The 27499-nt window shown below is 44.3% G+C and overlaps 1 protein-coding gene across 1 annotated transcript; it reads left to right on the top strand.

The window, feature by feature from the left end:
• Window positions 1-5216: 5216 nt before the first annotated feature.
• On the top strand, window positions 5217-24543 carry gp1ba (glycoprotein Ib platelet subunit alpha; the record flags this gene model as incomplete). The annotated part of the gene is made up of 15 exons (XM_079580590.1): window positions 5217-5232; window positions 5421-5662; window positions 7238-7333; window positions 9269-9460; window positions 9521-9616; window positions 9680-9859; window positions 13162-13178; window positions 13238-13440; window positions 18815-19056; window positions 20445-20540; window positions 22496-22687; window positions 22748-22843; window positions 22907-23086; window positions 24278-24370; window positions 24487-24543. The coding sequence occupies 15 exons, from the start codon at window positions 5217-5219 to the stop codon at window positions 24541-24543; spliced, it is 1998 nt and encodes a 665-aa protein (XP_079436716.1).
• Between the last annotated feature and the right edge of the window lie 2956 nt (window positions 24544-27499).

Raw genomic sequence — 27499 nt, 5'->3', positions numbered from 1 at the left:
AGACGTTTTACGCAGGAATCGATGTGTTTGATTCTGATTTGTTTTATAATAAAAGCTTGAACCTTGAAATCGTCGTGTGAAATATGGGAAGGTAAACGTCGCCCCGCCCCCGCGCTCGACCTCTGACCCGCCCCCTCTCTCACCACCTCCACCTGCGGGGCGAGCGAGACGTCTGCACTCCCTCACCCCACCCCTCCTCTTCCTCACTCACAGCTGTTTCAGGAGGAAGGGGCGAGACGACAGGTTTGACAGGCGGTCATTATGAGAAAATCAACAGAGCTGAGGGAGGGAGGGGGAGGGGGGAGAGAGAGAGAGAGGGAGAGAGGGAGAGGAGGAAAGAGAGAGAGGAGGAAAGAGAGAGAGAGGAGGAAAGAAAGAGAGAGGAGAAAGAGGAGGAAAGAAAGAGAGGAGAAAGAGGAGGAAAGAGAGAGAGAAGAAAGAGGAGGAAAGAGAGAGAGAGGAGAGGAGGAAAGAGAGAGAGAGGAGAGGAGGAAAGAGAGAGGAGAAAGAGGAGGAAAGAGAGAGAGAGGAGGAAAGAGAGAGGGAGAAAGAGGAGGAAAGAGAGAGAGAGAAAGAGGAGGAAAGAGAGAGAAGAAAGAGGAGGAAAGAGAGGAGAGGAGGAAAGAGAGAGCAGAAAGAGGAGGAAAGAGAGAGAGAGAAAGAGGAGGAAAGAGAGAGGAGAAAGAGGAGGAAAGAGAGAGAAGAAAGAGGAGGAAAGAGAGGAGAGGAGGAAAGAGAGAGGAGAAAGAGGAGGAAAGAGAGAGGAGAAAGAGGAGGAAAGAGAGAGAGAGAAAGAGGAGGAAAGAGAGAGAAGAAAGAGGAGGAAAGAGAGGAGAGGAGGAAAGAGAGAGGAGAAAGAGGAGGAAAGAGAGAGGAGAAAGAGGAGGAAAGAGAGGAGAGGAGGAAAGAGAGAGGAGAAAGAGGAGGAAAGAGAGAGAAGAGAGGAGGAAAGAGGAGGAAAGAGAGAGGAGAAAGAGGAGGAAAGAGAGAGAGAGAAAGAGGAGGAAAGAGAGAGAGGGGAAAGAGAGATGAGACGAGGAAAGAGAGAGGAGAAAGAGGAGGAAAGAGAGAGGAGAAAGAGGAGGAAAGAGAGGAGAGGAGGAAAGAGAGATGAGACGAGGAAAGAGAGAGGAGAAAGAGGAGGAAAGAGAGAGGAGAAAGAGGAGGAAAGAGAGAGAGAGGAGGAAAAAGAGAGAAGAAAGAGGAGGAAAGAGAGGAGAGGAGGAAAGAGAGATGAGAGGGGGAAAGAGAGAGGAGAAAGAGGAGGAAAGAGAGAGAGAGAAAGAGGAGGAAAGAGAGAGAAGAAAGAGGAGGAAAGAGAGGAGAGGAGGAAAGAGAGATGAGACGAGGAAAGAGAGAGAGAGAAAGAGGAGGAAAGAGAGAGGAGAAAGAGGAGGAAAGAGAGAGGAGAAAGAGGAGGAAAGAGAGGAGAGGAGGAAAGAGAGATGAGAGGGGGAAAGAGAGAGGAGAAAGAGGAGGAAAGAGAGAGAGAGAAAGAGGAGGAAAGAGAGAGAAGAAAGAGGAGGAAAGAGAGAGAGAGAAAGAGGAGGAAAGAGAGAGGAGAAAGAGGAGGAAAGAGAGAGAAGAAAGAGGAGGAAAGAGAGGAGAGGAGGAAAGAGAGATGAGAGGGGGAAAGAGAGAGGAGAAAGAGGAGGAAAGAGAGAGAGAGAAAGAGGAGGAAAGAGAGAGAAGAAAGAGGAGGAAAGAGAGGAGAGGAGGAAAGAGAGATGAGACGAGGAAAGAGAGAGAGAGAAAGAGGAGGAAAGAGAGAGGAGAAAGAGGAGGAAAGAGAGAGGAGAAAGAGGAGGAAAGAGAGAGAGAGAAAGAGGAGGAAAGAGAGAGGAGAAAGAGGAGGAAAGAGAGAGAGAAAGAGGAGGAAAGAGAGGAGAGGAGGAAAGAGAGAGGAGAAAGAGGAGGAAAGAGAGAGAGAGAAAGAGGAGGAAAGAGAGAGAAGAAAGAGGAGGAAAGAGAGATGAGACGAGGAAAGAGAGAGGAGAAAGAGGAGGAAAGAGAGGAGAGGAGGAAAGAGAGACGAGAGGGGGAAAGAGAGAGGAGAAAGAGGAGGAAAGAGAGAGAGAAAGAGGAGGAAAGAGAGGAGAGGAGGAAAGAGAGACGAGAGGGGGAAAGAGAGAGGAGAAAGAGGAGGAAAGAGAGAGAGAAAGAGGAGGAAAGAGAGAGAGAGGAGAGGAGGAAAGAGAGAGAGGAGAAAGAGGAGGAAAGAGAGAGAGAGGAGGAAAGAGAGAGGGAGAAAGAGGAGGAAAGAGAGAGAGAGAAAGAGGAGGAAAGAGAGAGAAGAAAGAGGAGGAAAGAGAGATGAGACGAGGAAAGAGAGAGGAGAAAGAGGAGGAAAGAGAGGAGAGGAGGAAAGAGAGAGGAGAAAGAGGAGGAAAGAGAGAGAAGAAAGAGGAGGAAAGAGAGGAGAGGAGGAAAGAGAGAGGAGAAAGAGGAGGAAAGAGAGAGAGAGAAAGAGGAGGAAAGAGAGAGAAGAAAGAGGAGGAAAGAGAGATGAGACGAGGAAAGAGAGAGGAGAAAGAGGAGGAAAGAGAGAGGAGAAAGAGGAGGAAAGAGAGAGAGAGAAAGAGGAGGAAAGAGAGAGAGAGAAAGAGGAGGAAAGAGAGGAGAGGAGGAAAGAGAGACGAGAGGGGGAAAGAGAGAGGAGAAAGAGGAGGAAAGAGAGGAGAGGAGGAAAGAGAGAGGAGAAAGAGGAGGAAAGAGAGAGAGAGAAAGAGGAGGAAAGAGAGAGAAGAAAGAGGAGGAAAGAGAGATGAGACGAGGAAAGAGAGAGGAGAAAGAGGAGGAAAGAGAGGAGAGGAGGAAAGAGAGACGAGAGGGGGAAAGAGAGAGGAGAAAGAGGAGGAAAGAGAGAGGAGAGAGAGAGAGAGGAGAAAGTGGACGCGAGTGTGAGAGAAGAGGAGGAAGGAGAGAGAGAAGGGGAGGAAAGAGAAAGGGGGGGGAAAGAGGGGAGAAAGGGAAGGAAAGAGAGACAGAAGAGAGGAGGGAAGAGAGTGAAAGAAGAGAAGAGGAAAAACAGAGGAGGAAAGAGAGAGAGGAGAAAGGAGAGGAAAGAGGGGAGGAAAGAAAGAGGAGAAAGTGGACGAATATGTGAGAGAAGAGGAGGAAGGAGAGAGAGGAGAAGAGGAGGAAAGAGAAAAGAGGGGAGGAAAGAAAGAGGGGAGAGAGGGAAGGAAAGCGAGACAGAGAAGAGAGGAGGGAAGAGAGTGAAAGAAGAGAGGAGGAAAAACAGAGAGAGGAGGAAAGAAAGAGAGAGAGGAGAACGAGGGAGAGGAGAAGGGGAGGAAAGAGAAAAGAGGGGAGGAAAGAAAGAGGGGAGAAAAGGGAGGGAATAGTGAGGAGAAAGAGGAGGAAAGAAAGAGGAGAAAGAGGAGGAAAAAAAGAGTGAGAGACGAGAGGAAGAAAGAGAGAGAGGAGAAAGGGGAGGGAATAGTGAGGAGAAAGAGGAGGAAAGAGAGAGAGAAAGAGGAGGAAGAGGGAGAGTTTCCCGTATATCTCAGACTCACTATCTCTCTCATTCATCCTGGCGGTGCTCGTGCCCTGCCCGGCGCTGGGGCTGGGGGCGGAGCTTGTGCTCGTGCCCGGCGCTGGGGGCGGAGCTTGTGCTCGTGCCCGGCGCTGGGGGCGGAGCTCGGGGGATTCTTCGTTTACGACCCTGAACCCTGTCATTACTCACACTTTTCCTGCAGCCGAAACTTTTATTTCTCCGTTTGATCCGAGTCCGGGGAGTTTCCGTCGAATTCACTTTATATTTAAACCCCAGCGCTGGCCTGTAATCAGTCTCTCCCTGTTTTTATTTTACCTGGCACTTTATTTTAGCCTTAATCTCACTGATTAAAAGTCTGATTTATGTTTCATCCTGAGAAACAAAACAGGAAATAATGTGAGAATCCTTATATTTGTAGAATGAGCGACATTTGTTTTTACTCATGAGCACACCGCCCTCTGCTGGTCACAGTTAGACTAGGAGGCTATAGACTCTATGTACATTTTTATTTTATATTGGCTATATATTTTTAGATTGTATAATATGGTAACTATGGTAACGGTCAAAATGCTGAATTTCGGACTCAGTTTATGGTTAACCTCTTAACCCACACATTAACCCAAGTGCATTTTCTCCAGTTCAGCTTTACCCAAACCTAAAAGGTTACATCCTATGGGCCAGAGTAACGGGTCATTTGAAAGCTAAGGCCTACAAAACTCTTCTAAACAGATAATTTTCCTCATGTGGTTTCTGTGTCATCACTTTTTGGAGTTTTGTTTTCATAGCTTTTTTTATTTAATTTTCATCACTTTTTGTCACTTTTCTGTTGCTCTTTTGTAGCTTTTTTCCCCCGAAGAAGCTCAATTCAAAGCTCAATTGAACATCTTACCTCCCACCTGAACAGATGTCCAAATGTAAAGGCTTATTGGAAAAAGTGTAAAAAAAAAAAGGAGCGACAAAAACGTGACAAAAAACAATAAAAATGTGACCAAAAAAAACCCAACAAAAATGTGACAAAAAATAATTTAAAAAATGACAAAAAATAATAAAAATGTAAAAAAAATAAAAATGTGACAAAAAAAACAAAAAAATGTGACAGAAAATAAGAAAAATGTGACAAAAAAATAAATAAAAATGTGACAAATAATAAATAAAAATGTGACGAAAAAATGTGACCAAAAAAAACGTGACAAAAAAATTAAAATGTGACAAAAAATAAATAAAAATGTAAAATAAAAAAAATAAAAAATGTAAAAAAAAAAAAAAATGTAACAAATAAAAAAATAATAATAAAAAATGCGACAAAAAATAAATAAAAATGTGACAAAAAAACAAAAAAATGTGACAAAAAATAATAAAAATGGGACAAAAAAATAAATAAAAATGAGAAAAAAAATAAATAAAAATGTGACAAAAAATAATAAAACCAACAAAAATGTGACAAAAAATGTGACAAAAAATAAATACAAATGTAAAAAAAAAACTAAAAAAATGTGACAAAAAAAAAATGTAACAAATAAACAAAAAATGTGACAAAAAATAATAAAAATGTGACAAAAAAATAAATAAAAATGTGACAAAAAAACAACAAAAATGTGTCAAACTCTGACAAATATGAGATGAAAAAGAATGTGAAAAATTGACAACAACGAGGCAGCAATGCGAGGAAAAGGATCTGTTTTGTATGTCCTGACTATGAGGCGTTACTCTGGCCAATATGCCGCAAGCGCCAGGTGAGAACTTGTTAGATTTGGGTAAAGCCGAACTGGAGAAACTGCGCTCGGTTAAGGCGGAGGGTAAGAGGTTAATATCTAACTCCTAGATCTATCCACGTGAAACAAAAACAGTCATGAAGTCCGGCGTCCTCTCTCTCTCTCTCTGCACATATGAACTGAGGTCACATGACGTGTCCCGTTATCAGTCGTCTTCCTGGTCTTCCTGTTTGGCGTCTCCTCTCGGGGGCCAGTCCTGCCCCGGCCCTCGCCCGAGATGCTCCTCTCCTCCGTCGCTCCTCTCCTGCTTCTCCTCCATCTCCCTCCCGTCGTCGCGGGGACGGCGGTGACGGGTTGCCATGGAGACCGGGACACGGACCACCGACCCCGGCAGAACTGCACCGCGGCGGGTTTCGCACACGTGCCGTCGGGAATCGAACCCTCCACCCAGGTCAGGAAACGCATCACTGTTATGGCTTCTTACTCTCAAAGTACTGCGGTATTTGAGGAAAAGTTTCACGTTGTGTCGTATTTGCTCATTCCTTTGTTTGATATAATGTTTACAAATCCTCAGAACAAGAAATATGCTCAGAATGTTTACGTTTGTGGCGATGAAAGTGAGATATTTGCGGATTACAATGCCTTTAAATACGCCTTGCTGCTCCCTGTAGGAACCTGGATAGAAATATAAAATGTAAACAATAGAAGGGGTCCAAGCGCTGACCCTTGAGGGACCCCTCGACCAGGCCCAGGTACAGAAAAAGAGACTCTTTAGATCAAAGTTTTCAACTCATTTTTGTAACATTTTTGTAACTTTTTTGTAATTTTTTCGTCAATTTTTTATCAATTTTTTTGTCATTTCTTTTGTCCTTTTTTGTCAATTTTTTGTAATTTTGTCGTCAAACTTTAATCACATTTTTGTCCTTTTTTTGTCACATTTTTTGTCCATTTTTTGTCACATTTTTGTCATTTTTTTGTCAAATTTTTATCACATTTTTGTTAAATTTTTGTCGTTTTTTTGGTCATTTTTTTATCGATTTCTTGTCATTTTCTTGTGACATTTTTGTGACATTTTTTCCACTTTTTCATCAATGTTTTCTCACTTTTTTGTCACATTTCCATAATTTTTTTCATCTCAGTTTTGTCAGTCTATTTTCACAGCTTTTTTCCAGAAGCTTTTGGACTGGGGTAAAGCCAAACTGGAGAAAATGTGCTCGGTTCAGGTGGGAGTTAATAAGGGGTTAAAGGAAGTGACTATTTTTTTTAATAAATATATTTTTATATATATATTTTTCCAAAGGTTATGCCCAGTATATGCCCTATTTTCCCCAACTTTTTAACAAATCTTTTTTTCATTTTTGCCTCGATTTTTTCTTATTTCCCAATTTTCACCCCTCATTTTTGCAATTTTTTATTACAAATATTTTCCATGTTTCTCCCATTTTTTTCCTCTAAAATATTTTACACATTTACTTTTTTTCCCCAAATTTCTCCCAAATTTTTCCCCATTTTCCACGCCTGACATTGTAAATATGCAGATCTTCATTATTGACAAATATCTTAGTATAGGTATCGGAAAAGTATCGTTCAGGCATCTGTATCAAAAACCAAGCATTGCTAAAGTATCGGGAAAAATGTAACAATACCCAGCCCTAGTTATTCAAAGTAAAAAGTACAAATCCACTGAAAAAGCCAGAGAAAAATAATGTTTCATGAAGTGCATTATTAGGTTTTAACATGAACTAAACAACTTAGTGGAGTAGAAACATGAACATGAACATGTCGTGTAGTAAAAGTAATATATTCTCAACACAAGTACTGCTAAAGTACTGCGCTGTAGTACATGACTCCGTTATCTAAACCCCGAGCGTTTCCGGAGGTCGTGGTTTGACAGACGTGCCTGAACCACTTCCTGTCGATACGAGCCTCATGTTTCCTGAGGCTCGTGTTTCCAGAGCTACTGTACATGTACTGGATATTTCTGCTGTTTATGATTCTCCACTTAAGCTGCTTTTGTTCCTTTCAGGTTCTGTTGTTCCGTCTGAACCAGTTCTCCGACTTGTCCTGGTCGTCGTTCACCGTTTTTACAGAAATCTACGAAATCGACCTCAGCCAGAACCAGGTGAGCGGCGTCCGAAAGTCGGAAAGGATCAGTTTCTGCTGGTTTATCCTTCCCAAAGTAAAGTACAGGCATGTATGTGATATATGTACCTCTATCACTATGGAGTACTCATTTAGAGAAATATAAGTATTTTCTGGAGGTATTTTTCAAACCCAGAAGACACGACGCTTGGATTCAGTTAGTTCCGCCCCCTCTCTCCGCCCATACAACTTTACTGTAGTAGAAATAAAATATCACAGCAATAAGTGAAGTTACTTCATGATGCAGTTATAAGGAGTTGGCAACTGCAACACAGCTTCATAAACGGCTAACACACATGCTAACACACATGCTAACACACACATGCTAACACACACATGCTAACACACACATGCTAACACACACATGCTAACACACACATGCTAACACACACAAGCTAACACACACATGCTAACACACACAAGCTAACACACACAAGCTAACACACACATGCTAACACACACATGCTAACACACACATGCTAACACACACATGCTAACACACACAAGCTAACACACACATGCTAACACACACATGCTAACACACGCACGCTAACACACACATGCTAACACACACACGCTAACACACACATGCTAACACACACATGCTAACACACATGCTAACACACACGCTAGCACACACAAGCTAAGACACATGCTAACACACACACTAACACACACGCTTACACACATGCTAACACACACACGCTAACACACACGCTAGCACACACGCTAGCACACACGCTAACACACACGCTAACACACACGCTAGCACACACGCTAACACACACGCTAACACACACGCTAACACACGCGCTAACACACACGCTAACACACACGCTAACACACACGCTAACACACACGCTAACACACATGCTAATACACACACGCTAACACACACGCTAACACACACGCTAACACACATGCTAGCACACGTTCTGACTCACCACCGCTCCGGTCGCTCCATCATCGTTGGTTATAAAAGTGAATCCACTTTGATTCTGGTGAAGGTTCACAAATATCAGAGACTGTCACAGAAAAACACTATTTTGGTGAAAGTCGCCGAATCCCGGAGAGAAAAAACAACTTCTGGCGAGTGGCCTCTTCTTTAGGAAGGTTGAATAAAGTCCTCGAACTCAAACGCGCTTTTCTCCGTGACATTATCGTTAGGTAAGAATAAAGAACAGGCGTGTCCAGAGTAGGTTAGAAAGAGCTTCTTCTACACAACTTTCAGAGAAACATGACGTCTGTTCAGACGCCTCGGGCGTCTTACATCAGAAATAATGAAAAAGCAGTTTTATGAATTAAAATCAGGCCTAAGGCTTTACATTACAGACGTCGGGCTCTTCCTGTTTGACACTATGACGTAAAACACATCAGAGTCACAACTCAGTGTTTTCCAGCAGAGGCGGAGCAGCTGCTCAGAGCAGGATTCAGGTGGATTGTGAGAACTGTGTGAATGAAGCTAAACAACACTTATTGATCAGGAAATAGCAAAACAACATGGTTAAAAGCTCCAAAAAGTCGATGATATAGGTCCTTTAAAGACGAGTTTAATACAAGATGATGTGTTTAAGGCGAGACTCTGCAGGTGAATTAGGAAAACGTTTTCATTTCAAAGTGCAAATGTTGTTCAAAGTTTAGTTTCTCCCGTCTTTAGCCGCTGCTGTCTCCCACAAAGGAAATTACCATATTTGGATTACAGCGTCATCTCGGTCACAGCCTTTCCTGCTACACGTGGATACCAAACGTGTCAGTATTTGTGAATGAATAACCGTGGGAAAGACCAGGGAGACACAGACATGTTGGTCATTAAATGAACATTGTAAAGAGAGAGTTTGGTCTGTTTTGACTCTGACATCACCTGCCGTGTAGCTGGAGCGTTCTTCTTCTCCAAACCTTCCTCTTGTCCCTCCAGATCTCCGCTCTCGCCCCCAGCGATGCCCCGATCCTCCCCAGCCTCAGCGTCCTCCGCCTGGGCTCCAACCAGCTCCGGGCCGTCCCCGATCACTGCTTCACCGCGAGTCCCGCTTTAACCAAACTGTTCCTCCAGGACAACGTCATCAGCTCCCTCACGGACCAGTCCTTCTCCGGGCTCGGCAGACTGGAGGTCGGTCTGCAACGATATTCACCACAAGAGTCTTTTCAAAACTAACCGGTTTACGTTTAGGACCTGGATCTGTCGAACAACCACATCCAGACTCTTCCTGAGCGCATGATGTTTCCTCTGACCTCCATGACGATGCTGTTACTGGAGGCGAACAAGGCGAGGACACAACTCTATGAAAGGTTTATGAAACAAAGATCTCATTCGTCGATTCCGTTTCAGATAAAGGAGATGCCTGGCAGCTGGTTCAGCCCGAAGGAGGAGGTGCATTACCTGTTCCTCTCGGCCAATCCGTGGGTTTGCTCCTGCTCTGGGAGTTACCTGCAAACGTACCTGGAGGACTACAGCTACAACGTCTACGTGAGGGACGGGCCCACCATCAGCCCCGACGGGGAGAGCGTGGTGAGTTCAAACATAAGTTATATAATAACTTGTGATCCTCTCGCCTGAACTGAGAGGATCTTTTTCCTCACGTCATCAGATTTTTTTTCCATCACTTTTTGTAACTTTATTATCATTTTTTTGTCACTGTCGCCTTCGCTGTAATTGCTTAGAAAAGTATTTGTACCGTAAACTCTCTAATACAGGCCGGGGCCTTTATTTACTCAAGGGCATCTCGGACCAGGCCTTTATTGGAACCAGGCCACAATTAGAGACAGGCCTTTATTTCTATTTGAGCAAAACGGACGACCAGGAAAACGAAGGAAAACGAGATTTGTGTCCATTTGCTCCTAAAATATTAGGTTCATTTATTAATTAACATTTCAAACCCTCTCCCAGCGGCTGGAACATTGACGCCTTTTATTTTGTCGGGACAACAGGAAGTGTTTCGTTGCTGTTAGCGGAGCTTTGACATCAATGTCACTGCAGGTTTCTGTTTCGTTTTTACCGCGGACCGGATTATTTGTTGTTATCTTGTGTAAAGCCGCGTGTCTCGGACACTCGGGTGAAGAGAGGGGCTGAGCTGTCAACTGATCACCACCTGGTGGTGAGCTGGATCCGCTGGCAGGGGAGGAAGCCGGTCAGACCTGGCAGGCCCAAGCGTGTTGTGAGGGTCTGCTGGGAACGTCTGGCGGATCCCTCTGTCAGTGGGGTCTTCAACTCCCACCTCCGGAAGAGCTTCACCCAGATTCCGGGGGAGGCGGGGGACATGGAGTCCGAGTGGACCATGTTCTCCTCCTCCATTGTCGATGCGGCTGCTCGTAGTTGTGGCCGTAAGGTCTCTGGTGCCTGTCGCGGCGGCAATCCCCGGAAGTAAGGGATGCCGTCAAGCTGAAGAAGGAGTCCTACCTGGCCTTGTTGGCTTGTGGGACTCCTGAGGCAGCTGAGAGGTACCGGCAGGCCAAGCGTGCTGCGGCTCGTGCGGTCGCGGAGGCTAAAACTCGGGTCTGGGAGGAGTTCGGGGAGGCCATGGAGGAAGACTATCGGTCGGCCTCGAAGAGATTCTGGCAAACCGTCCGGCGCCTCAGGAGGGGGAAGCGGTGCTTCACCAACACTGTTTACAGTGCGGGTGGGGGGCTGCTGACCTCGACTGGGGATGTCGTCGGGCGGTGGAAGGAGTACTTCGAGGACCTCCTCAATCCCGTCGTCACGTCTTCCAATGAGGAAGCAGAGGCTGGGGACTCGGAGGTGGGCTCGCCCATCACCCAGGCTGAAGTCACTGAGGTGGTGAGAAAGCTCCTCGGTGGCTCCGGGGGTGGATGAGATTCGCCCTGAGTACCTTAAGTCTCTGGATGTTGTAGGACTGTCTTGGCTGACACGTCTCTGCAACATCGCGTGGCGGTCGGGGACAGCGCCCCTGGATTGGCAGACCGGGGTGGTGGTCCCTCTCTTTAAGAAGGGGGATCGGAGGGTGTGTTCCAATTACAGAGGGATCACCCTCCTTAGCCTCCCCGGTAAGGTCTACTCCAGGGTGCTGGAGAGGAGGATCCGGCCGATAGTTGAACCTCGGATCCAGGAGGAACAATGCGGTTTTCGTCCTGGTCGTGGCACACTGGACCAACTCTATACCCTTCATCGGGTGCTTGAGGGTTCGTGGGAGTTCGCCCAACCAGTCCACATGTGTTTTGTGGACCTGGAGAAGGCGTTCGACCGTGTCCCTCGTGGTGCCCTGTGGGGGGTGCTCCGGGAGTATGGGGTCCGGGGCCCTCTGCTAAGGGCTGTCCGTTCCCTGTATGACCGCAGCAGGAGCTTGGTTCGCATTGCCGGCAGTAAGTCAGACCTGTTCCCGGTGCGTGTTGGTCTCCACAGGGCTGCCCTTTGTCACCGGTTCTGTTCATTACTTTTATGGACAGAATTTCTTGGCGCAGCCAGGGGCCGGAGGGTGTCCGGTTTGGGAGCCTCAGAGTCTCATCTCTGCTGTTTGCGGACGATGTTGTTCTGATGGCTTCAACGAACCAGGACCTCCAGCTGCTCTGGGGCGGTTTGCAGCCGAGTGTGTAGCGGCCGGGATGAGAATCAGCACCTCCAAATCCGAGGCCATGGTTCTCCACCGGAAAAAGGTGGCTTCCCCTCTTCAGGTCGGTGGGGAGTCCTTGCCTCAAGTGGAGGAGTTCAAGTATCTCGGGGTCTTGTTCTCAGTGAGGGACGGATGGAGCGTGAGATGGACAGACGGATCGGTGCGGCGTCAGCAGTGATGCGGTCGCTGTATCGGTCTGTCGTGGTGAAGAGGGAGCTGAGTCGGGGCAAAGCTCTCGATTTACCGATCGATCTACGTTCCCGCCCTCACCTATGGTCATGAGATTTGGGTAATGACCGAAAGGACAAGATCGCGAATACAAGCGGCCGAAATGAGTTTCCTTCGCAGGGTGGCTGGGCGCACCCTCCGAGATCGGGTGAGGAGCTCAGTTACCCGAGAGGAGCTCGGAGTAGAGTCGCTGCTCCTTCACGTCGAAAGGAGCAGCTGAGGTGGCTCGGGCATCTGTTCCGGATGCCTCCTGGTCGCCTCCCGCGGGAGGTGTTCCAGGCATGTCCTAGTGGGACAAGGCCTCGTGGAAGACCCAGGACACGGTGGTGGGACTGTGTCTCCGAGCTGGCCTGGTGTCGCCTCGGGGTCAGAACAGCTGGAGGAGGTGTGTGTGGATCGGGAAGTTTGGGCATCTCTGCTGAGACTGCTGCCCCCGCGACCCGGCCCCGGATAAAGCGGAAGAAAATGGATGGATGGATTCTTGTGTAAAAGGCGAGTTTAGACGGAGCGTTTGTGTTTGTGATCGATCATGAGACTGACCCGAGAGAAGACGAGACGCTCGCGCTGATGGGAGGAGTTATTTTGAGGCGTGGGACTGACCTGCACACGGAGCAGCTGGACGTGCTTTGAAGACGCGATGGAGACTTTATTAAAACCCTGGAGGGTCATAAACATTTGTCGTTTGTCCTGTTTCCAAATATCATCACAGGAGGTTTGAAAAGTGGCTAAATCTGTGTCAAAGTTACGCTCGGATCAGCTCCTCCGCAGCGTCTGCATCGGCCCGGGTTCAGTTTGTTACTTCCTGCACGTGAGTTTTCATTTACACCAGTATGAGACAATTTCCTAACATGGGGAATATTTCCACCGCTATAGTTTCTAATAAAAGCCCCGGCAGTTTTAGAGACCGGCTTTAATTTGCCTCCGCCAGCCGCGAACCCGGCTTCTGTCGCAGACCCGGCCGCTAATGGAATACAGACCAGTATTAGAGAATTTACGGTATTTTTTGTTTGTTCTTTAGGTCTGTGACAGTCCGAAGTCTCTCAAAGGCCAACCCGTGATCACAGTCCAAGAATCCGACTTCTGCAATGCTGAAGCAACTACTGCTACGACGATTCCTGCTACTACTGCGACTCCTGCTACTGCGATTCCTGCTACAACGATTCCTGCTACTGCGACTCCTGCTACTGCGACTCCTGCTACTGCGACTCCTGCTACTGCGACTCCTGCTACTGCGACTCCTGCTACTGCGACTCCTGCTACTGCGACTCCAGTTGCACCCGCCGAGAAGCGAAGCGGAGTATGAGGAGGTCGGGTTGAAAGAAACAGGAGAGAAGTGATGTTTTATTTTTAGCTAAATTTCAGAGCTTTTCACTGCAAGACTCTTTTGCTAATTTGTTAAGTGGTGACGTCACAGCTCTACTTCCAGGTTCAACAGATGTGCGAGAAACTACAAAAAACTCTTTTATATCCTAATCAGTATTACTGAAACTCAACGGAGAGTTACTGAACACACTTATTTATCAGGCCCATGAGCCAAAAGTGCTGAACCTACTGCTATAAAAGTAATATTTACCAAAATCGCTACATCCGGGTTAGCGGAGATAAATGCTAACGGCGACTTTAGTAAATATTACTTTTTTAGCAGTAGATGCGGCATTTTTGGCTAATGAGTCTGAGAAATACGTAGGTTCAGATTCAGATTCAGATTCATTTATTGGCCATTTGCAGTTTGAAAAACCACATTGGAAAAAAATGTGCAAAGAGCTCAAAGTGCGATATGTAAAACACGTAAAAAGACACAATATAAAAAAACAGAACAAACAAACACTGCCACATTAAAAACCTAAGGGCAAAACATTGTACAATAAAAGTCCACACAGATAAATAATAAATAAATAGAAGTGCCTGTTTAAAGTGACTTGTTTAAAGTGACTTGTTTAAAGTGCCTTGTTTAAAGTGACTTGTTTAAAGTGACTTGTTTAAAGTGACTTGTTTAAAGTGCCTTGTTTAAAGTGACTTGTTTAAAGTGACTTGTTTAAAGTGCCTTGTTTAAAGTGACTTGTTTAAAGTGACTTGTTTAAAGTGACTTGTTTAAAGTGACTTGTTTAAAGTGACTTGTTTAAAGTGACTTGTTTAAAGTGACTTGTTTAAAGTGTCTTGTTTAAAGTGACTTGTTTAAAGTGACTTGTTTAAAGTGCCTTGTTTAAAGTGACTTGTTTAAAGGAATAGGCCACCGTTTTTACATACTAAGATATGTTCTTACCTCACTTTAGACGTGTTAATATATCCCCGTCTGGTCTTTGTCCGTGCGCTCTGCCAGGCAAACGGAGCACATACGCAGCCTCTCCCACATGTCACATAGCTCCAAAAAAGCTCACGATAGAAGCTACCAAGCTCTTCCACGTGTTCCCTATTTAAATAAAGTTACGTGAAGTGTTTTCATGCAAAGTATATTTACGCAGAAATGTAACGTGTCGATTTTATAAGCAAATAAAAAGGGGGACTATATTGTGAGGCGTAATGATACGAGGAGCACAGCGTCCGCGTAGTAACTCCTAAAGACTTCCCCCGCTCACTTCCGTCAATAACCTTTAGGAGTTACTGCGCGGACGTTTTGCTCCTCGTATCATTACGCCTCACAATATAGTCCCCCTTTTTATTTGCTTATAAAATCGACACGTTACATTTCTGTGTAAATATACTTCGCATGAAAACACTTCACGTAACTTTATTTAAATAGGGAACACGTGGAAGAGCTTGGTAGCTTCTATCGTGAGCTTTTTCGGAGCTATGTGAACTGTGGGAGAGGCTGCGTATGTGCTCCGTTTGCCTGGCAGAGCGCACGGACAAAGACCAGACGGGGATATATTAACTCGACTATAGTGAGGTAAGAACATATTTTAGTATGTAAAAACGGTGGCCTATTCCTTTAAAGTGACTTGTTTAAAGTGACTCGTTTAAAGTGCCTTGTTTAAAGTGACTCGTTTAAAGTGCCTTGTTTAAAGTGACTCGTTTAAAGTGCCTTGTTTAAAGTGACTTGTTTAAAGTGACTTGTTTAAAGTGACTTGTTTAAAGTGACTTGTTTAAAGTGACTTGTTTAAAGTGACTTGTTTAAAGTGACTTGTTTAAAGTGCCTTGTTTAAAGTGACTTGTTTAAAGTGACTTGTTTAAAGTGACTTGTTTAAAGTGACTTGTTTAAAGTGCCTTGTTTAAAGTGACTTGTTTAAAGTGACTTGTTTAAAGTGACTTGTTTAAAGTGACTTGTTTAAAGTGACTTGTTTAAAGTGACTTGTTTAAAGTGATCACAGCTTAAGGAAAGAAACTGTTGATATGTCGATCAGTAGAACATATGACGGAGCGATACCAGCACCTCAGAAAAGGCCTGAGCCGGGCGGCCTGAGGCGTCATTTGCAAGTTTTAAAGCTGGATTCAGTCGTCGAGCTTTATATGTGGCTCCAGGAGCGGCAAAGAGCAGCCAGTGGTCCTGAGGCTGAGCGAACCACTTTGTTCAAAGCCTTCTTCTCTTTCAGAGTGAGACCAAACCACACTGTGAAACATCTGGTCAGAACACTCTCAATTACACAATAATAAAACTTCAAAAGAATCCTAGTATTTTGGGTAAACTCTCGAAGCCTGCGTGAAAAGAAGAGGCGCTGTCAGAGTTCATCGTATGTGAGCTCCAGATCAAGCCATGAGAAAGAGTCACACCCAAGAGTTTACATTTCTCAACAATCTGCACGTCAGAATCATGGAGAGTAGGGCTGTGCAATTAATCGAAATTCGATTACGATTTCAATTACAACAGTAAACGATTACAAAATTAGCATAATCGCAAAAAATCGATTATAATATTTTTTTTCAATGTTTTTTTTTTTTTATGTTTTTTTTATTTTATTTTATTTTTTAATGTTTTTTTTTTTTCAAATTTTTAATTTTTGGATTTTTGTCACTTTTTTGCTGGATTTTTGTCACTTTTTTGATGGATTTTTGTCTTTTTTTGATGGATTTTTTTCACTTTTTTGATGGATTTTTGTCTTTTTTTTTGGATTTTTGTCACTTTTTTGCTGGATTTTTGTCACTTTTTTGATGGATTTTTGTCTTTTTTTTATGAATTTTTGTCACTTTTTTGCTGTATTTTTGTCATTTTTTTATGAATTTTTGTCACTTTTTTGCTGGATTTTTGTCATTTTTTTAATAGATTTTTGTCATTTTTTTTATGGATTTTTGTCACTTTTTTGCTGGATTTTTGTCATTTTTTTAATAGATTTTTGTCATTTTTTTAATGGATTTTTGTCACTTTTTTGCTGGATTTTTGTCACTTTTTTGCTGGATTTTTGTCATTTTTTTGCTGGATTTTTGTCACTTTTTTGCTGGATTTTTGTCTTTTTTTGCTGGATTTTTGTCACTTTTTTGATGTTTTTTTTAAAGGCAACAAATAATCGTTTGAATAATCGTGATTTCAATTATGACAAAAATAATCGTGATTATTATTTTTTCAATAATCGAGCAGCCCTAATGGAGAGTAACAGGAAACTGATTCCTATTGTGACAAAAATCAATAACAAGTTCACCTGTTTTTGAAGTGTTCAAAAGCAGGTTGTTTTCTCTCCTCACTGAACAACGTTCTCCACCTCCTCACGATAATGAGACTCATCATTTGAACTGATCAGCCCAATGACGGTCGAATCGTCGGCATATTTGATGATCACATTTTTATCATGCGATGCGACAAGGTCATGAGTATACAGTGTGAACAGCAGCAGGTTCAGTAACTCTCCACTGAGCTTCAGAAATATTGTTGTTTTTCAGAGTTTCAAATATATTTATATATATATGCATATTTGCAGGTTTGCTCGGCCCCGGAAGCAGAAGTCGTGACGTCACACTGAGCAAGCGTATTGATCGTACAGGGGTCAAAAGTGAAGGATTTATTACTGGCCACTAGGGGGCAATGTAGGATGTTACTATTACCGGCTCAGTTAGGAACCGGATATTGGTTGTTACGCTCATGTTCATGGCAAGGTGTGTTATTGTGCTATTCAGCCTAATTCATGTAAGTCCCATGTTTAATGTTTTAAAACGTAATTTACACAACAGTTGCATATTATGTGTAATGTTGTAATATATAATGACCTATGTTATATTGTACGGTCACATTTAGGAGTTTTACCATTCACTTATCCTGCAATTGTTTGTATTATTGTAGGGCTCCTTCATCTCTGTCATTAAAGACATAATTCGACATTGAGGAGTGTTTCTTCAAAAATTATCGTACAAATGCGATAATTATTGTACGTCTGGCAACCCTGTGTCTCTGTGATTTGGAAATTGCATTGCGTAATATTACGATAAAATTGCAAATGCATTTAAGTGTTGCCGTCTGTATCTATGTTGACGCACAGATGCTGTTGTTTGCCTTATTTAAACTGCTTCATTGCCGCTCCCTTGGAACATTTCCTTCTTAAAGTTATAAAAAGGGAAATTATCCACAAAATAATATGATATTACAGATACTTTTATGTTTTTATTCTCATCACAGCATTGACGGATAATATATGTTAATAAAGTGTAATAAAATAATTTGACTGAGCAACTTTTATGTTTATTAGGCCCGAGCGGCTGCCGGCGCAAGGGCCTATTGTAATCGCAATGCAGGCCAGTGCACGGAGCGCACGAAAACAGTCCCCATGTCAACCGTAACCGTAACAAATACACGTCTTCTGGTCAGTGTCGGCCCTTTGACTTTGTGGATTAACCTCTGACCACCCGCCTGAACCAAATGCATTCTGTCCTCTTTGGCTGTTATATAGGCCTGTGTAACACCTCATTTGAAAGCTAAGACCCACAAAATTGATCTTTTTCCTCACGTTGTTGCTGTGTTGTGTCACCTTTTTGGTGGGGTTTTTTAATCCTTTTTTTTTTCTTTTTTGTCACATTTTTGTTGATTTTTTGTCACTTTTTGGTGAATTTTTGTCACTTTTTGGTTGAGTTTTTTGTCACTTTTTGTTGAATTTTTGTCACTTTTTGGTTGAGTTTTTGTCACTTTTTGGTGAATTTTTGTCACTTTTTGGTTGAGTTTTTTGTCACTTTTTGTTGATTTTTTGTCACTTTTTGTTGAATTTTTGTCACTTTTTGGTTGAGTTTTTGTCACTTTTTGGTTGAGTTTTTTGTCACTTTTTGTTGATTTTTTGTCACTTTTTGGTTGAGTTTTTTGTCACTTTTTGTTGATTTTTTGTCACTTTTTGGTTGAGTTTTTTGTCACTTTTTGGTTGAGTTTTTTGTCACTTTTTGGTTGAGTTTTTTGCCACTTTTTGGTGATTTTTTGTCACTTTTTGGTTGAGTTTTTTGTCACTTTTTGTTGATTTTTTGTCACTTTTTGGTTGAGTTTTTTGTCACTTTTTGGTGAATTTTTGTCATTTATTGTTGCATTTTTGTCACATTTTTGTTGCATTTTTGTTTGTATGTCTTGGCTGTAAGCGCCAGGTGAGAACTTGTTAGATTTGGGTAAAGCCGAACTGGAGAAACTGCGCTCGGTTAAGGCGGAGGGTTAGAGGTTAGTATCTAACTTCTGGATCTATCCACGTGAAACAAAAACAGTCATGAAGTCCGGCGTCCTCTCTCTCTCTCTCTGCACATCTGAACTGAGGTCACATGACGTGTCCCGTTATCAGTCGTCTTCCTGGTCTTCCTGTTTGGCGTCTCCTCTCGGGGCCAGTCCTGCCCCCGGCCCTCGCCCGAGATGCTCCTCTCCTCCGTCGCTCCTCTCCTGCTTCTCCTCCATCTCCCTCCCGTCGTCGCGGGGACGGCGGTGACGGGTTGCCATGGAGACCGGGACACGGACCACCGACCCCGGCAGAACTGCACCGCGGCGGGTTTCGCACACGTGCCGTCGGGAATCGAACCCTCCACCCAGGTCAGGAAACGCATCACTGTTATGGCTTCTTACTCTCAAAGTACTGAAATGAAAATGAAATGAAGTACTGCAGTATTTGAGGAAAAGTTTCACGTTGTGTCGTATTTGCTCATTCCTTTGTTTGATATAATGTTTACAAATCCTCAGAACAAGAAATATGAATGAATGTTTACGTTTGTGGTGATGAAAGTGAGATATTTGCGGATTACAATGGCTTTAAATTTGCCTTGCTGCTCCCTGTAGGAACCTGGATCAAAATATAAAATGTAAACAATAGAAGGGGTCCAAGCGCTGACCCTTGAGGGACCCCTTGACCAGGCCCAGGTACAGAAAAAGAAAGACTCTTTAGATCCAAGTTTTGATGCTGTTGGTCCAGGGACAGCCTTAACCTCTTAACTCCCGCCTGAACCAAGAGGATCTTTTTCCCTCACGTCATCAGATTTTTTTTTTCCCATAATTTTTTTGTTGGGTATTCAACTCATTTTTGTAACTTTTTTGTCATTTTTTTGTCATTTTTTGTATTTTTTTTGTCAAACTTTTATCACATTTGTGTCCTTTTTTCCGTCAATTTGTCACATTTTTGTAATTTTTGGGTCATTTTTTGTCAATTTTTTGTTTTTTTTTGTCAATTTTTTATCACATTTTCGTCACATTTTCGTCCTTTTTTTGTCCTTTTTTGTCACATTTTTGTGACAAAAACACATCTTTTTTTTTTGCCTCAATTTTTTCTTGTTTCCCAATTTTCACCCCTCATTTTTGCATTTATATATTACAAATATTTTCCATGTTTCTCCCATTTTTTTCCCTCTAAAATGTTTTACACATTTACTTTTTTTTCCAAAATTTCTCCCAAATTTTTCCACATTTTCCACGCCTGACATTGTAAATATGCAGATCTTCCAAACATTATTGACAAATATCTTAGTATAGGTATCGGTAAAGTATCGTTCAGGCATCTGTATCAAAAACCAAGTATTGCTAAAGTATCGGGAAAAATGTAACAATACCCAGCCCTAGTTATTCAAAGTAAAAAGTACAAATCCACTGAAAAAGCCAGAGAAAAATAATGTTTCATGAAGTGCATTATTAGGTTTTTAACATGAACTAAACAACTTAGTGGAGTAGAAACATGAACGTGAACATGTCGTGGAGTAAAAGTAATATATGCTCAACACAAGTACTGCTAAAGTACTGCGCTGTAGTACATGACTCCGTTATCTAAACCCCGAGCGTTTCCGGAGGTCGTGGTTTGACAGACGTGCCTGAACCACTTCCTGTCGATACGAGCCTCATGTTTCCTGAGGCTCGTGTTTCCAGAGCTACTGTACATGTACTGGATATTTCTGCTGTTTATGATTCTCCACTTAAGCTGCTTTTGTTCCTTTCAGGTTCTGTTGTTCCGTCTGAACCAGTTCTCCGACTTGTCCTGGTCGTCGTTCACCGTTTTTACAGAAATCTACGAAATCGACCTCAGCCAGAACCAGGTGAGCGGCGTCAGGAAGTCGGAAAGGATCAGTTTCTGCTGTTTTATCCTTCCCAAAGTAAAGTACAGGCATTTATGTGATACATGTACCTCATATGTACCTCTACCACTATGGAGTACTCATTTATGTGATAAAGATAAATATTTTCTGGAGGTATTTTTCAAGTAGAAATAAAAATACCACAGCAATTAGTGAAGTTACTTCATGATGCAGTTGTAAGGAGTTGGCAACTGCAACAGCTTCATAAACGGCTAGCACATACGCTAACACACACAGGCTAACACACACACACCAACACACACACGCTAACACACACATTAACACACATGCTAACACACACATGCTAACACACACACACCAACACACACACGCTAACACACACGCTAGCACACACAAGCTAACATACACGCTAACACACAAGCTAACACATGCTAACACACACACCAACACACACACTCAAACACACACGCTAACACACACACGCGATAACACACAAGCTAACACATGCTAACACACACATGCTAACACACACATGCTAACACACACATACTAACACACATGCTAACACACACACGCTAACACACACATGCTAACACACACACCAACACACACACTCAAACACACACGCTAACACACACACGCTAACACACACATACTAACACACATGCTAACACACACACGCTAACACACACATGCTAACACACACATACTAACACACATGCTAACACACACACGCTAACACACACATGCTAACACACACACCAACACACACACTCAAACACACACGCTAACACACACACGCTAACACACACACGCTAACACACACACGCTAACACACACACGCTAACACACACATGCTAACACACACACACTAACACACAAGCTAACACACACAAGCTAACCCCCGCTCTGGTCGCTCCATCATCGTTGGTTATAAAAGTGAATCCACTTTGATTCTGGTGAAGATTCACAAACATCAGAGACAGAAAAACACTATTTTGGTGAAAGTCGCCGAATCCCGGAGAGAAAAAACAACTTCCGACGAGTGGCCTCTTCTTTAGGAAGGTTGAATAAAGTCCTCGAACTCAAACGCGCTTTTCTCCGTGACATTATTGTTAGGTAAGAATAAAGAACAGGCGTGTCCAGAGTAGGTTAGAAAGAGCTCCTTCTTCACAACTTTCAGAGAAACATGACGTCTGTTCAGACGTTCAGACGCCTCGGGCACTTCCTTCCTTTTTTTTTCTTTCTTACATCAGAAATAATGAAAAAGCTGTTTTATAAATTAAAACCAGGCCTAAGGCTTTACATTACAGACGTCGGGCTCTTCCTGTTTGACACTATGATGTAAAACACATCAGAGTCACAGCTCAGTGTTTTCCAGCAGAGGCGGAGCAACTGCTCAGAGCAGGATTCAGGAGGATTGTGAGAACTGTGTGAATGAAGCAGAAAACACTTACTGATCAGGAAATAGCAAAACAACATGGTTAAAAGCTCCAAAAAGTCGATGATATAGGTCCTTTAAAGACGAGTTTAATACAAAGAAAACTCAGTTTGGAGATTATGTGTTTAAGGCGAGACACTGCAGGTGAATTAGGAAAAGGTTTTCATTTCAAAGTGCAAATGTTGTTAAAGAAAGGAATAAAAACGGCCCTAAAGTTTAGTCTTTTTGTCTGCACATGCAGCCTTTAGCCGCTGCTGTCTCCCACAAAGGAAATGACCATATTTGGATTACAGCGTCATCTCGGTCACAGCCTTTCCTGCTACACGTGGATACCAAACATGTCAGTATTTGTGAATGAATAACCGTGGGAAAGACCAGGGAGACACATTCATGTTGGAGTCACTAAATCGTCATTAAATGAACATTATAAGAGAGAGTTTGGTCTGTTTTGACTCTGACATCACCTGCCGTGTAGCTGGTTCTTCTTCTCCAAACCTTCCTCTTGTCCCTCCAGATCTCCGCTCTCGCCCCCGGCGATGCCCCGATCCTCCCCAGCCTCAGCGTCCTCCGCCTGGGCTCCAACCAGCTCCGGGCCGTCCCCGATCACTGCTTCACCGCGAGTCCCGCTTTAACCAAACTGTTCCTCCAGGACAACGTCATCAGCTCCCTCACGGACCAGTCCTTCTCCGGGCTCCGCAGACTGGAGGTCGGTCTGTAACAATATTCACCATCAGAGTCTTTTCAAAACTAACCGGTTTACGTTTAGAACCTGGACCTGTCGAACAACCACATCCAGACTCTTCCTGAGCGCATGATGTTTCCTCTGACCTCCATGACGACGCTGTTACTGGAGGCGAACAAGGCAAGGACACAACTCTATGAAAGGTTTATGAAACTAAGATCTCATCCGTCGATTCCGTTTCAGATAAAGGAGATGCCTGGCAGCTGGTTCAGCCCGAAGGAGGAGGTGCATTACCTGTTCCTCTCGGCCAATCCGTGGGTTTGCTCCTGCTCTGGGAGTTACCTGCAAACGTACCTGGAGGACTACAGCTACAACGTCTACGTGAGGGACGGGCCCATCATCAGCCCCGACGGGGAGAGCGTGGTGAGTTCAAACATAAGTTATATAATAACTTGTGTTTTACTATATAAGTTAAGTTTGGTTTCTTAACCTCTTAACTCCCGCCTGAACCGAGAGGATCTTTTTCCTCACGTCATCAGATTTTTTTCCCATCACTTTTTTGTTGGGTATTCAACTAATTTTTGTAACTTTTTGGTCATTTTTTTGTCACTGTCGCCTTCGCTGTAATTGCTTAGAAAAAGTATTTGTACCGTAAACTCTCTAATACAGGCCGGGGCCTTTATTTACTCAAGGGCATCGAGGACCAGGCCTTTATTGGGACCAGGCCACAATTAGAGACAGGCCTTTATTTCTATCTGAGCAAAACGGACGACCAGGAAAATGAAGAAAAACGAGATTTGTGTCCATTTGCAGCTAAAATATTAGGTTAATTTATTAATGAACATTTCAAACCCTCTCCCAGCGGCTGGAACATTGACGCCTTTTATTTTGTCGGAACAACAGGAAGTGTTTCGCTGCTGTTAGCGGAGCTTTGACATCAGTGTCACTGCAGGTTTCTGTTTCGTTTTTACCGCGGACTTGGATTATTTGTTGTTATCTCGTGTAAAAGGCGAGTTTAGACGGAGCGTCTTGAGGCGTGAGACTGACCTGCACACGGAGCAGCTGGACGTGCTTTGAAGACGCGATGGAGACTTTATTAAAACCCTGGAGGGTCACACAACATTTGTTGCTTGTCCTGTTTCCAAATATCGTCACAGGAGGTTTGAAAAGTGGCTAAATCTGTGTCAAAGTTACGCTCGGATCAGCTCCTCCGCAGCGTCCCCAACATCGGCCCGGGTTCAGTTTGTTACTTCCTGCACGTGAGTTTTCATTTACTCCAGGATGAGACAAACTCCTAACATGGGGAATATTTCCACTGCTATAGTTTCTGATAAAAGCCCCGGCCTGTTTTAGAGACCGGCTTTAATTTGCCTCCGCCAGCCGCGAACCCGGCCTCTGTTAGAGACCCGGCCTCTGTCAGAGACCCGGCCCCTGTCGGAGACCCGGCCCCTGTCGGAGACCCGGCCCCTTTCAGAGACCCGGCCCCTGTCGGAGACCGGGCCTCTGTCAGAGACCCGGCCCCTGTCGGAGACCCGGCCCCTGTCGGAGACCCGGCCGCTAATGGAATACAGGCCAGTATTAGAGAATTTACGGTATTTTTTGTTTGTTCTCTAGGTCTGTGACAGTCCGGAGTCTCTCAAAGGCCAACCCGTGATCACAGTCCAAGAATCCGACTTCTGCAATGCTGAAGCAACTACTGCATCTTGGGTGGATACTACGACTCCTGCTGCTACGCCTCCTGCTGAAATGCCTCCTGCTACTGCGCCTCCTGCTACTACGCCTCCTGCTGCTACGACTCCTGCTACTACGCCTCCTGCTGCTAGGACTCCTGCTGCTGCGCCTCCTGCTATTACGACTCCTGCTGCTACGCCTCCTGCTGAAATGCCTCCTGCTACTGCGCCTCCTGCTACTACGCCTCCTGCTGCTACGACTCCTGCTACTACGCCTCCTGCTATTACGACTCCTGCTGCTGCGCCTCCTGCTACTACGCCTCCTGCTGCTACGCCTCCTGCTGCTACGACTCCTGCTGCTGCGCCTCCTGCTGCTACGACTCCTGCTGCTGCGCCTCCTGCTACTACGCCTCCTGCTGCTACGCCTCCTGCTGCTACGACTCCTGCTGCTGCGCCTCCTGCTATTACGACTCCAGTTGCACCTACGGTTGACAATTATGTGACTCTCAGTAACTATAAAGTCGTAACAAGGTACGAAACGTTCACGCGCTTCGTCGATTGGTCGGATCGGTGGGAATCGTTCAGAGGAGACGGACGAACGGTCAAAAAAACAACCCTTCCCCCAACGACCGAACCTCCCACCACGACCGTGCCACCCTTCCCCACTACCGGACACCAGACATCGACAAAAACGCCACCCGAAACCACAATTCCCGCCAAAACGACGCCTGTAGATGCTATTTCTGACATTAGCACAAAAGCCACCTTAGAAGTAGCGCGAGATACTACAAAACCTGCCACTTTACCGACTTTTGACACCACCGAAACTCAGTCAGTGACAGTTTCTACCCCTGAAAGCGTTAGAGCAACACCTACGGACCCGATTGTCGCCGTTAGCACGATTAGCAATGCCGTACTTAGCGCTGAAGTGGTTAGCACGGCGCGCGGGGTCTTCTGCTTCTGGTTGTTTGCGAGCTGCGTTTTTCTTTGCGTCGCTTTGGCCGTCTCTTCTTTCGTAACCGCGATGATGTTGTGTCTTTGGTACCGCGGGGTTTACAAGTCGCTAAAATGCATCATCGCGGGCAGGGAGCAGGTTAGCATGATGACTCGCGAGCCGGCGCAAGCTAGGTACCGCACAATGTTGTTGGTAGCGAAGGAAGCTGGAGAGGTCGAGTGTTTCGTCAACCTAGGACCAAAAGATGGCATTTTAGGAGCAGGAAATGTCGGGGGATCCGTTTACAAGCAGACGATGCACCGGGTTATTAGCAAAGAACAGGAAATCGAGGCTAAGGAAGTGCTAGCGGAAGGCGGAGCTAGCCGCGAAGCTAGCCGTGAAGCTAGAAAGCGATACAGCGTGATCCTGAGGGAGGTCCGCGAGAAGGACGGCGGGGAGGCGGAGAGATGCGATTGGGTGGTGGGCGGATGGGAGGCGGAGGATGAAGGGGCGGGGCACGGGGGCAGCTGGGGGGCGTGGCTGGGGCAGTTCTTACCCAGCATGCCGTGGGGTTTGAGCGCGCCGCCGAGAAGCGAAGCGGAGTATGATGAGGTCGGGTTGAAAGAAACAGGAGAGAAGTGATGTTTTATTTCTAGCTAAACTTCAAAGCTTTTTACTGCAAGACTCTTTTGCTAATGCGTTTGTTAAGTGGTGACGTCACAGCTCTACTTCCTGGTTCACAGATGTGCGAGAAACTACAAAAAACTCTTTGATATCACAATCAGTATTTCTGAAACTCAACGGAGAGTTACTGAACATACTTGTTTATCAGGCCCGTTTGCCAAAACTGCTTATACCATGGTCTGTGTGAATACTGGATTCTGATTCTGGCTGGTGCATTATTTTGGTATAATCGCACACGTAGTCCGGTAGTTAAATCACTGGGATATCACTCCGCTGTGGCGTCGCCATAGCAACGCCTGACACAGCTGAATCAGATAAAGGCGTAATTAGTGACTGACAGGAACGAATGAGATGGATTTTGTGTTAATTTCAACGTTTTGGGCTAAAACCAAACGTTTGATAAATGTTTGTAGAGGAGAGTGAGCAGCTAGGTTAGCTACTGTTAATAACATATGAGCTTTACATTTCTATTGAAAACGGTTCAGGCTATTCATCATTTTCAGACGTACATAAAATGATCCTGCATTTAAACATATTTGTCTGGATTAGTAAAGTCAAACATAAAAGTTTCAGTTCGTGGGGCCCAGGTGTGAGCGACTCCACCGCAGCTGTTTCCATAAACAGTTGAGCTGGTTGAGCTAGCTAGCTTTAGCTTCAGGTTAAACAGCGTAAAAGTGAAATAACTCCTGCCCACGAGTGCCGCATATCGGTGTTTACTTCCAGGGAAAAGTGTTTCCGGGTTAGTCCTGTTGTGTTGTGATTCTGTGCTGATGTTGTGTCGTTGAGCCTGACTGAGATCCTCGTAATAGCTGCGGAGAATGACTCGCTCTGAGACCAGCCTTCAGTGACCGGCTAATAACCCACACAAAATAGTCCCGTAGTCTGGCATATTTAGTGAGTTTAGTCAATGAAAAACACATTTATTATAAATGTTACGTTTGTGGGACCCTGGTATAAGCGGATTAAACAACGAGGAGCCGCATTAGACGTTATAATGCAGGAGGAACAACACTCCGTGTTGTGCGTTATAACCGTCTAATGCGGCTCCTCGTTGTTTAATCCTTACTGAACCTACTGCTATAAAAGTAATATTTACCAAAATCGGTACTAGCGGAGATAAATGCTAACGGCGCAGCAGCTACGCTGACTCCGGAAGTAGTGACTTTAGTGAATATTTCTTTTTAGCAGTAGGTGCGGCATTTTTGGCTAATGAGTCTGAGAAATAAGTAGGTTCAGTAACTCTCCACTGAGTTTCAGAAATATTCTCGCATATTTGCATCGTAAAGGGGTCAAAATTATCGTACAAATGGGATAGTTATTGTATGTCTGGCCACCCTGTGTCTGTGATTTGGAAATTGCGGTGTTGCCGTCTGTATCTATGTTGACACACAGATGCTGTTGTTTGCCTTATTTAAACTGCTTCATTGCCGCTCCCATGGAACATTTCCTTCTTAAAGTTATAAAAAGTGAAATTATCCACAAAATAATATGATATTACAGATACTTTTATGTTTTTAATCTCATCACAGCATTGACGGATAATGTATG

The sequence above is a fragment of the Gobius niger genome (assembly GCF_951799975.1).
Source record: "Gobius niger genome assembly, chromosome: 21".
Taxonomy (NCBI): Eukaryota; Metazoa; Chordata; class Actinopteri; order Gobiiformes; family Gobiidae; genus Gobius; species Gobius niger.
The sequence above is the reverse complement of the archived record's forward strand: the minus strand, read 5'-3'. Positions and strand labels throughout refer to the sequence as shown.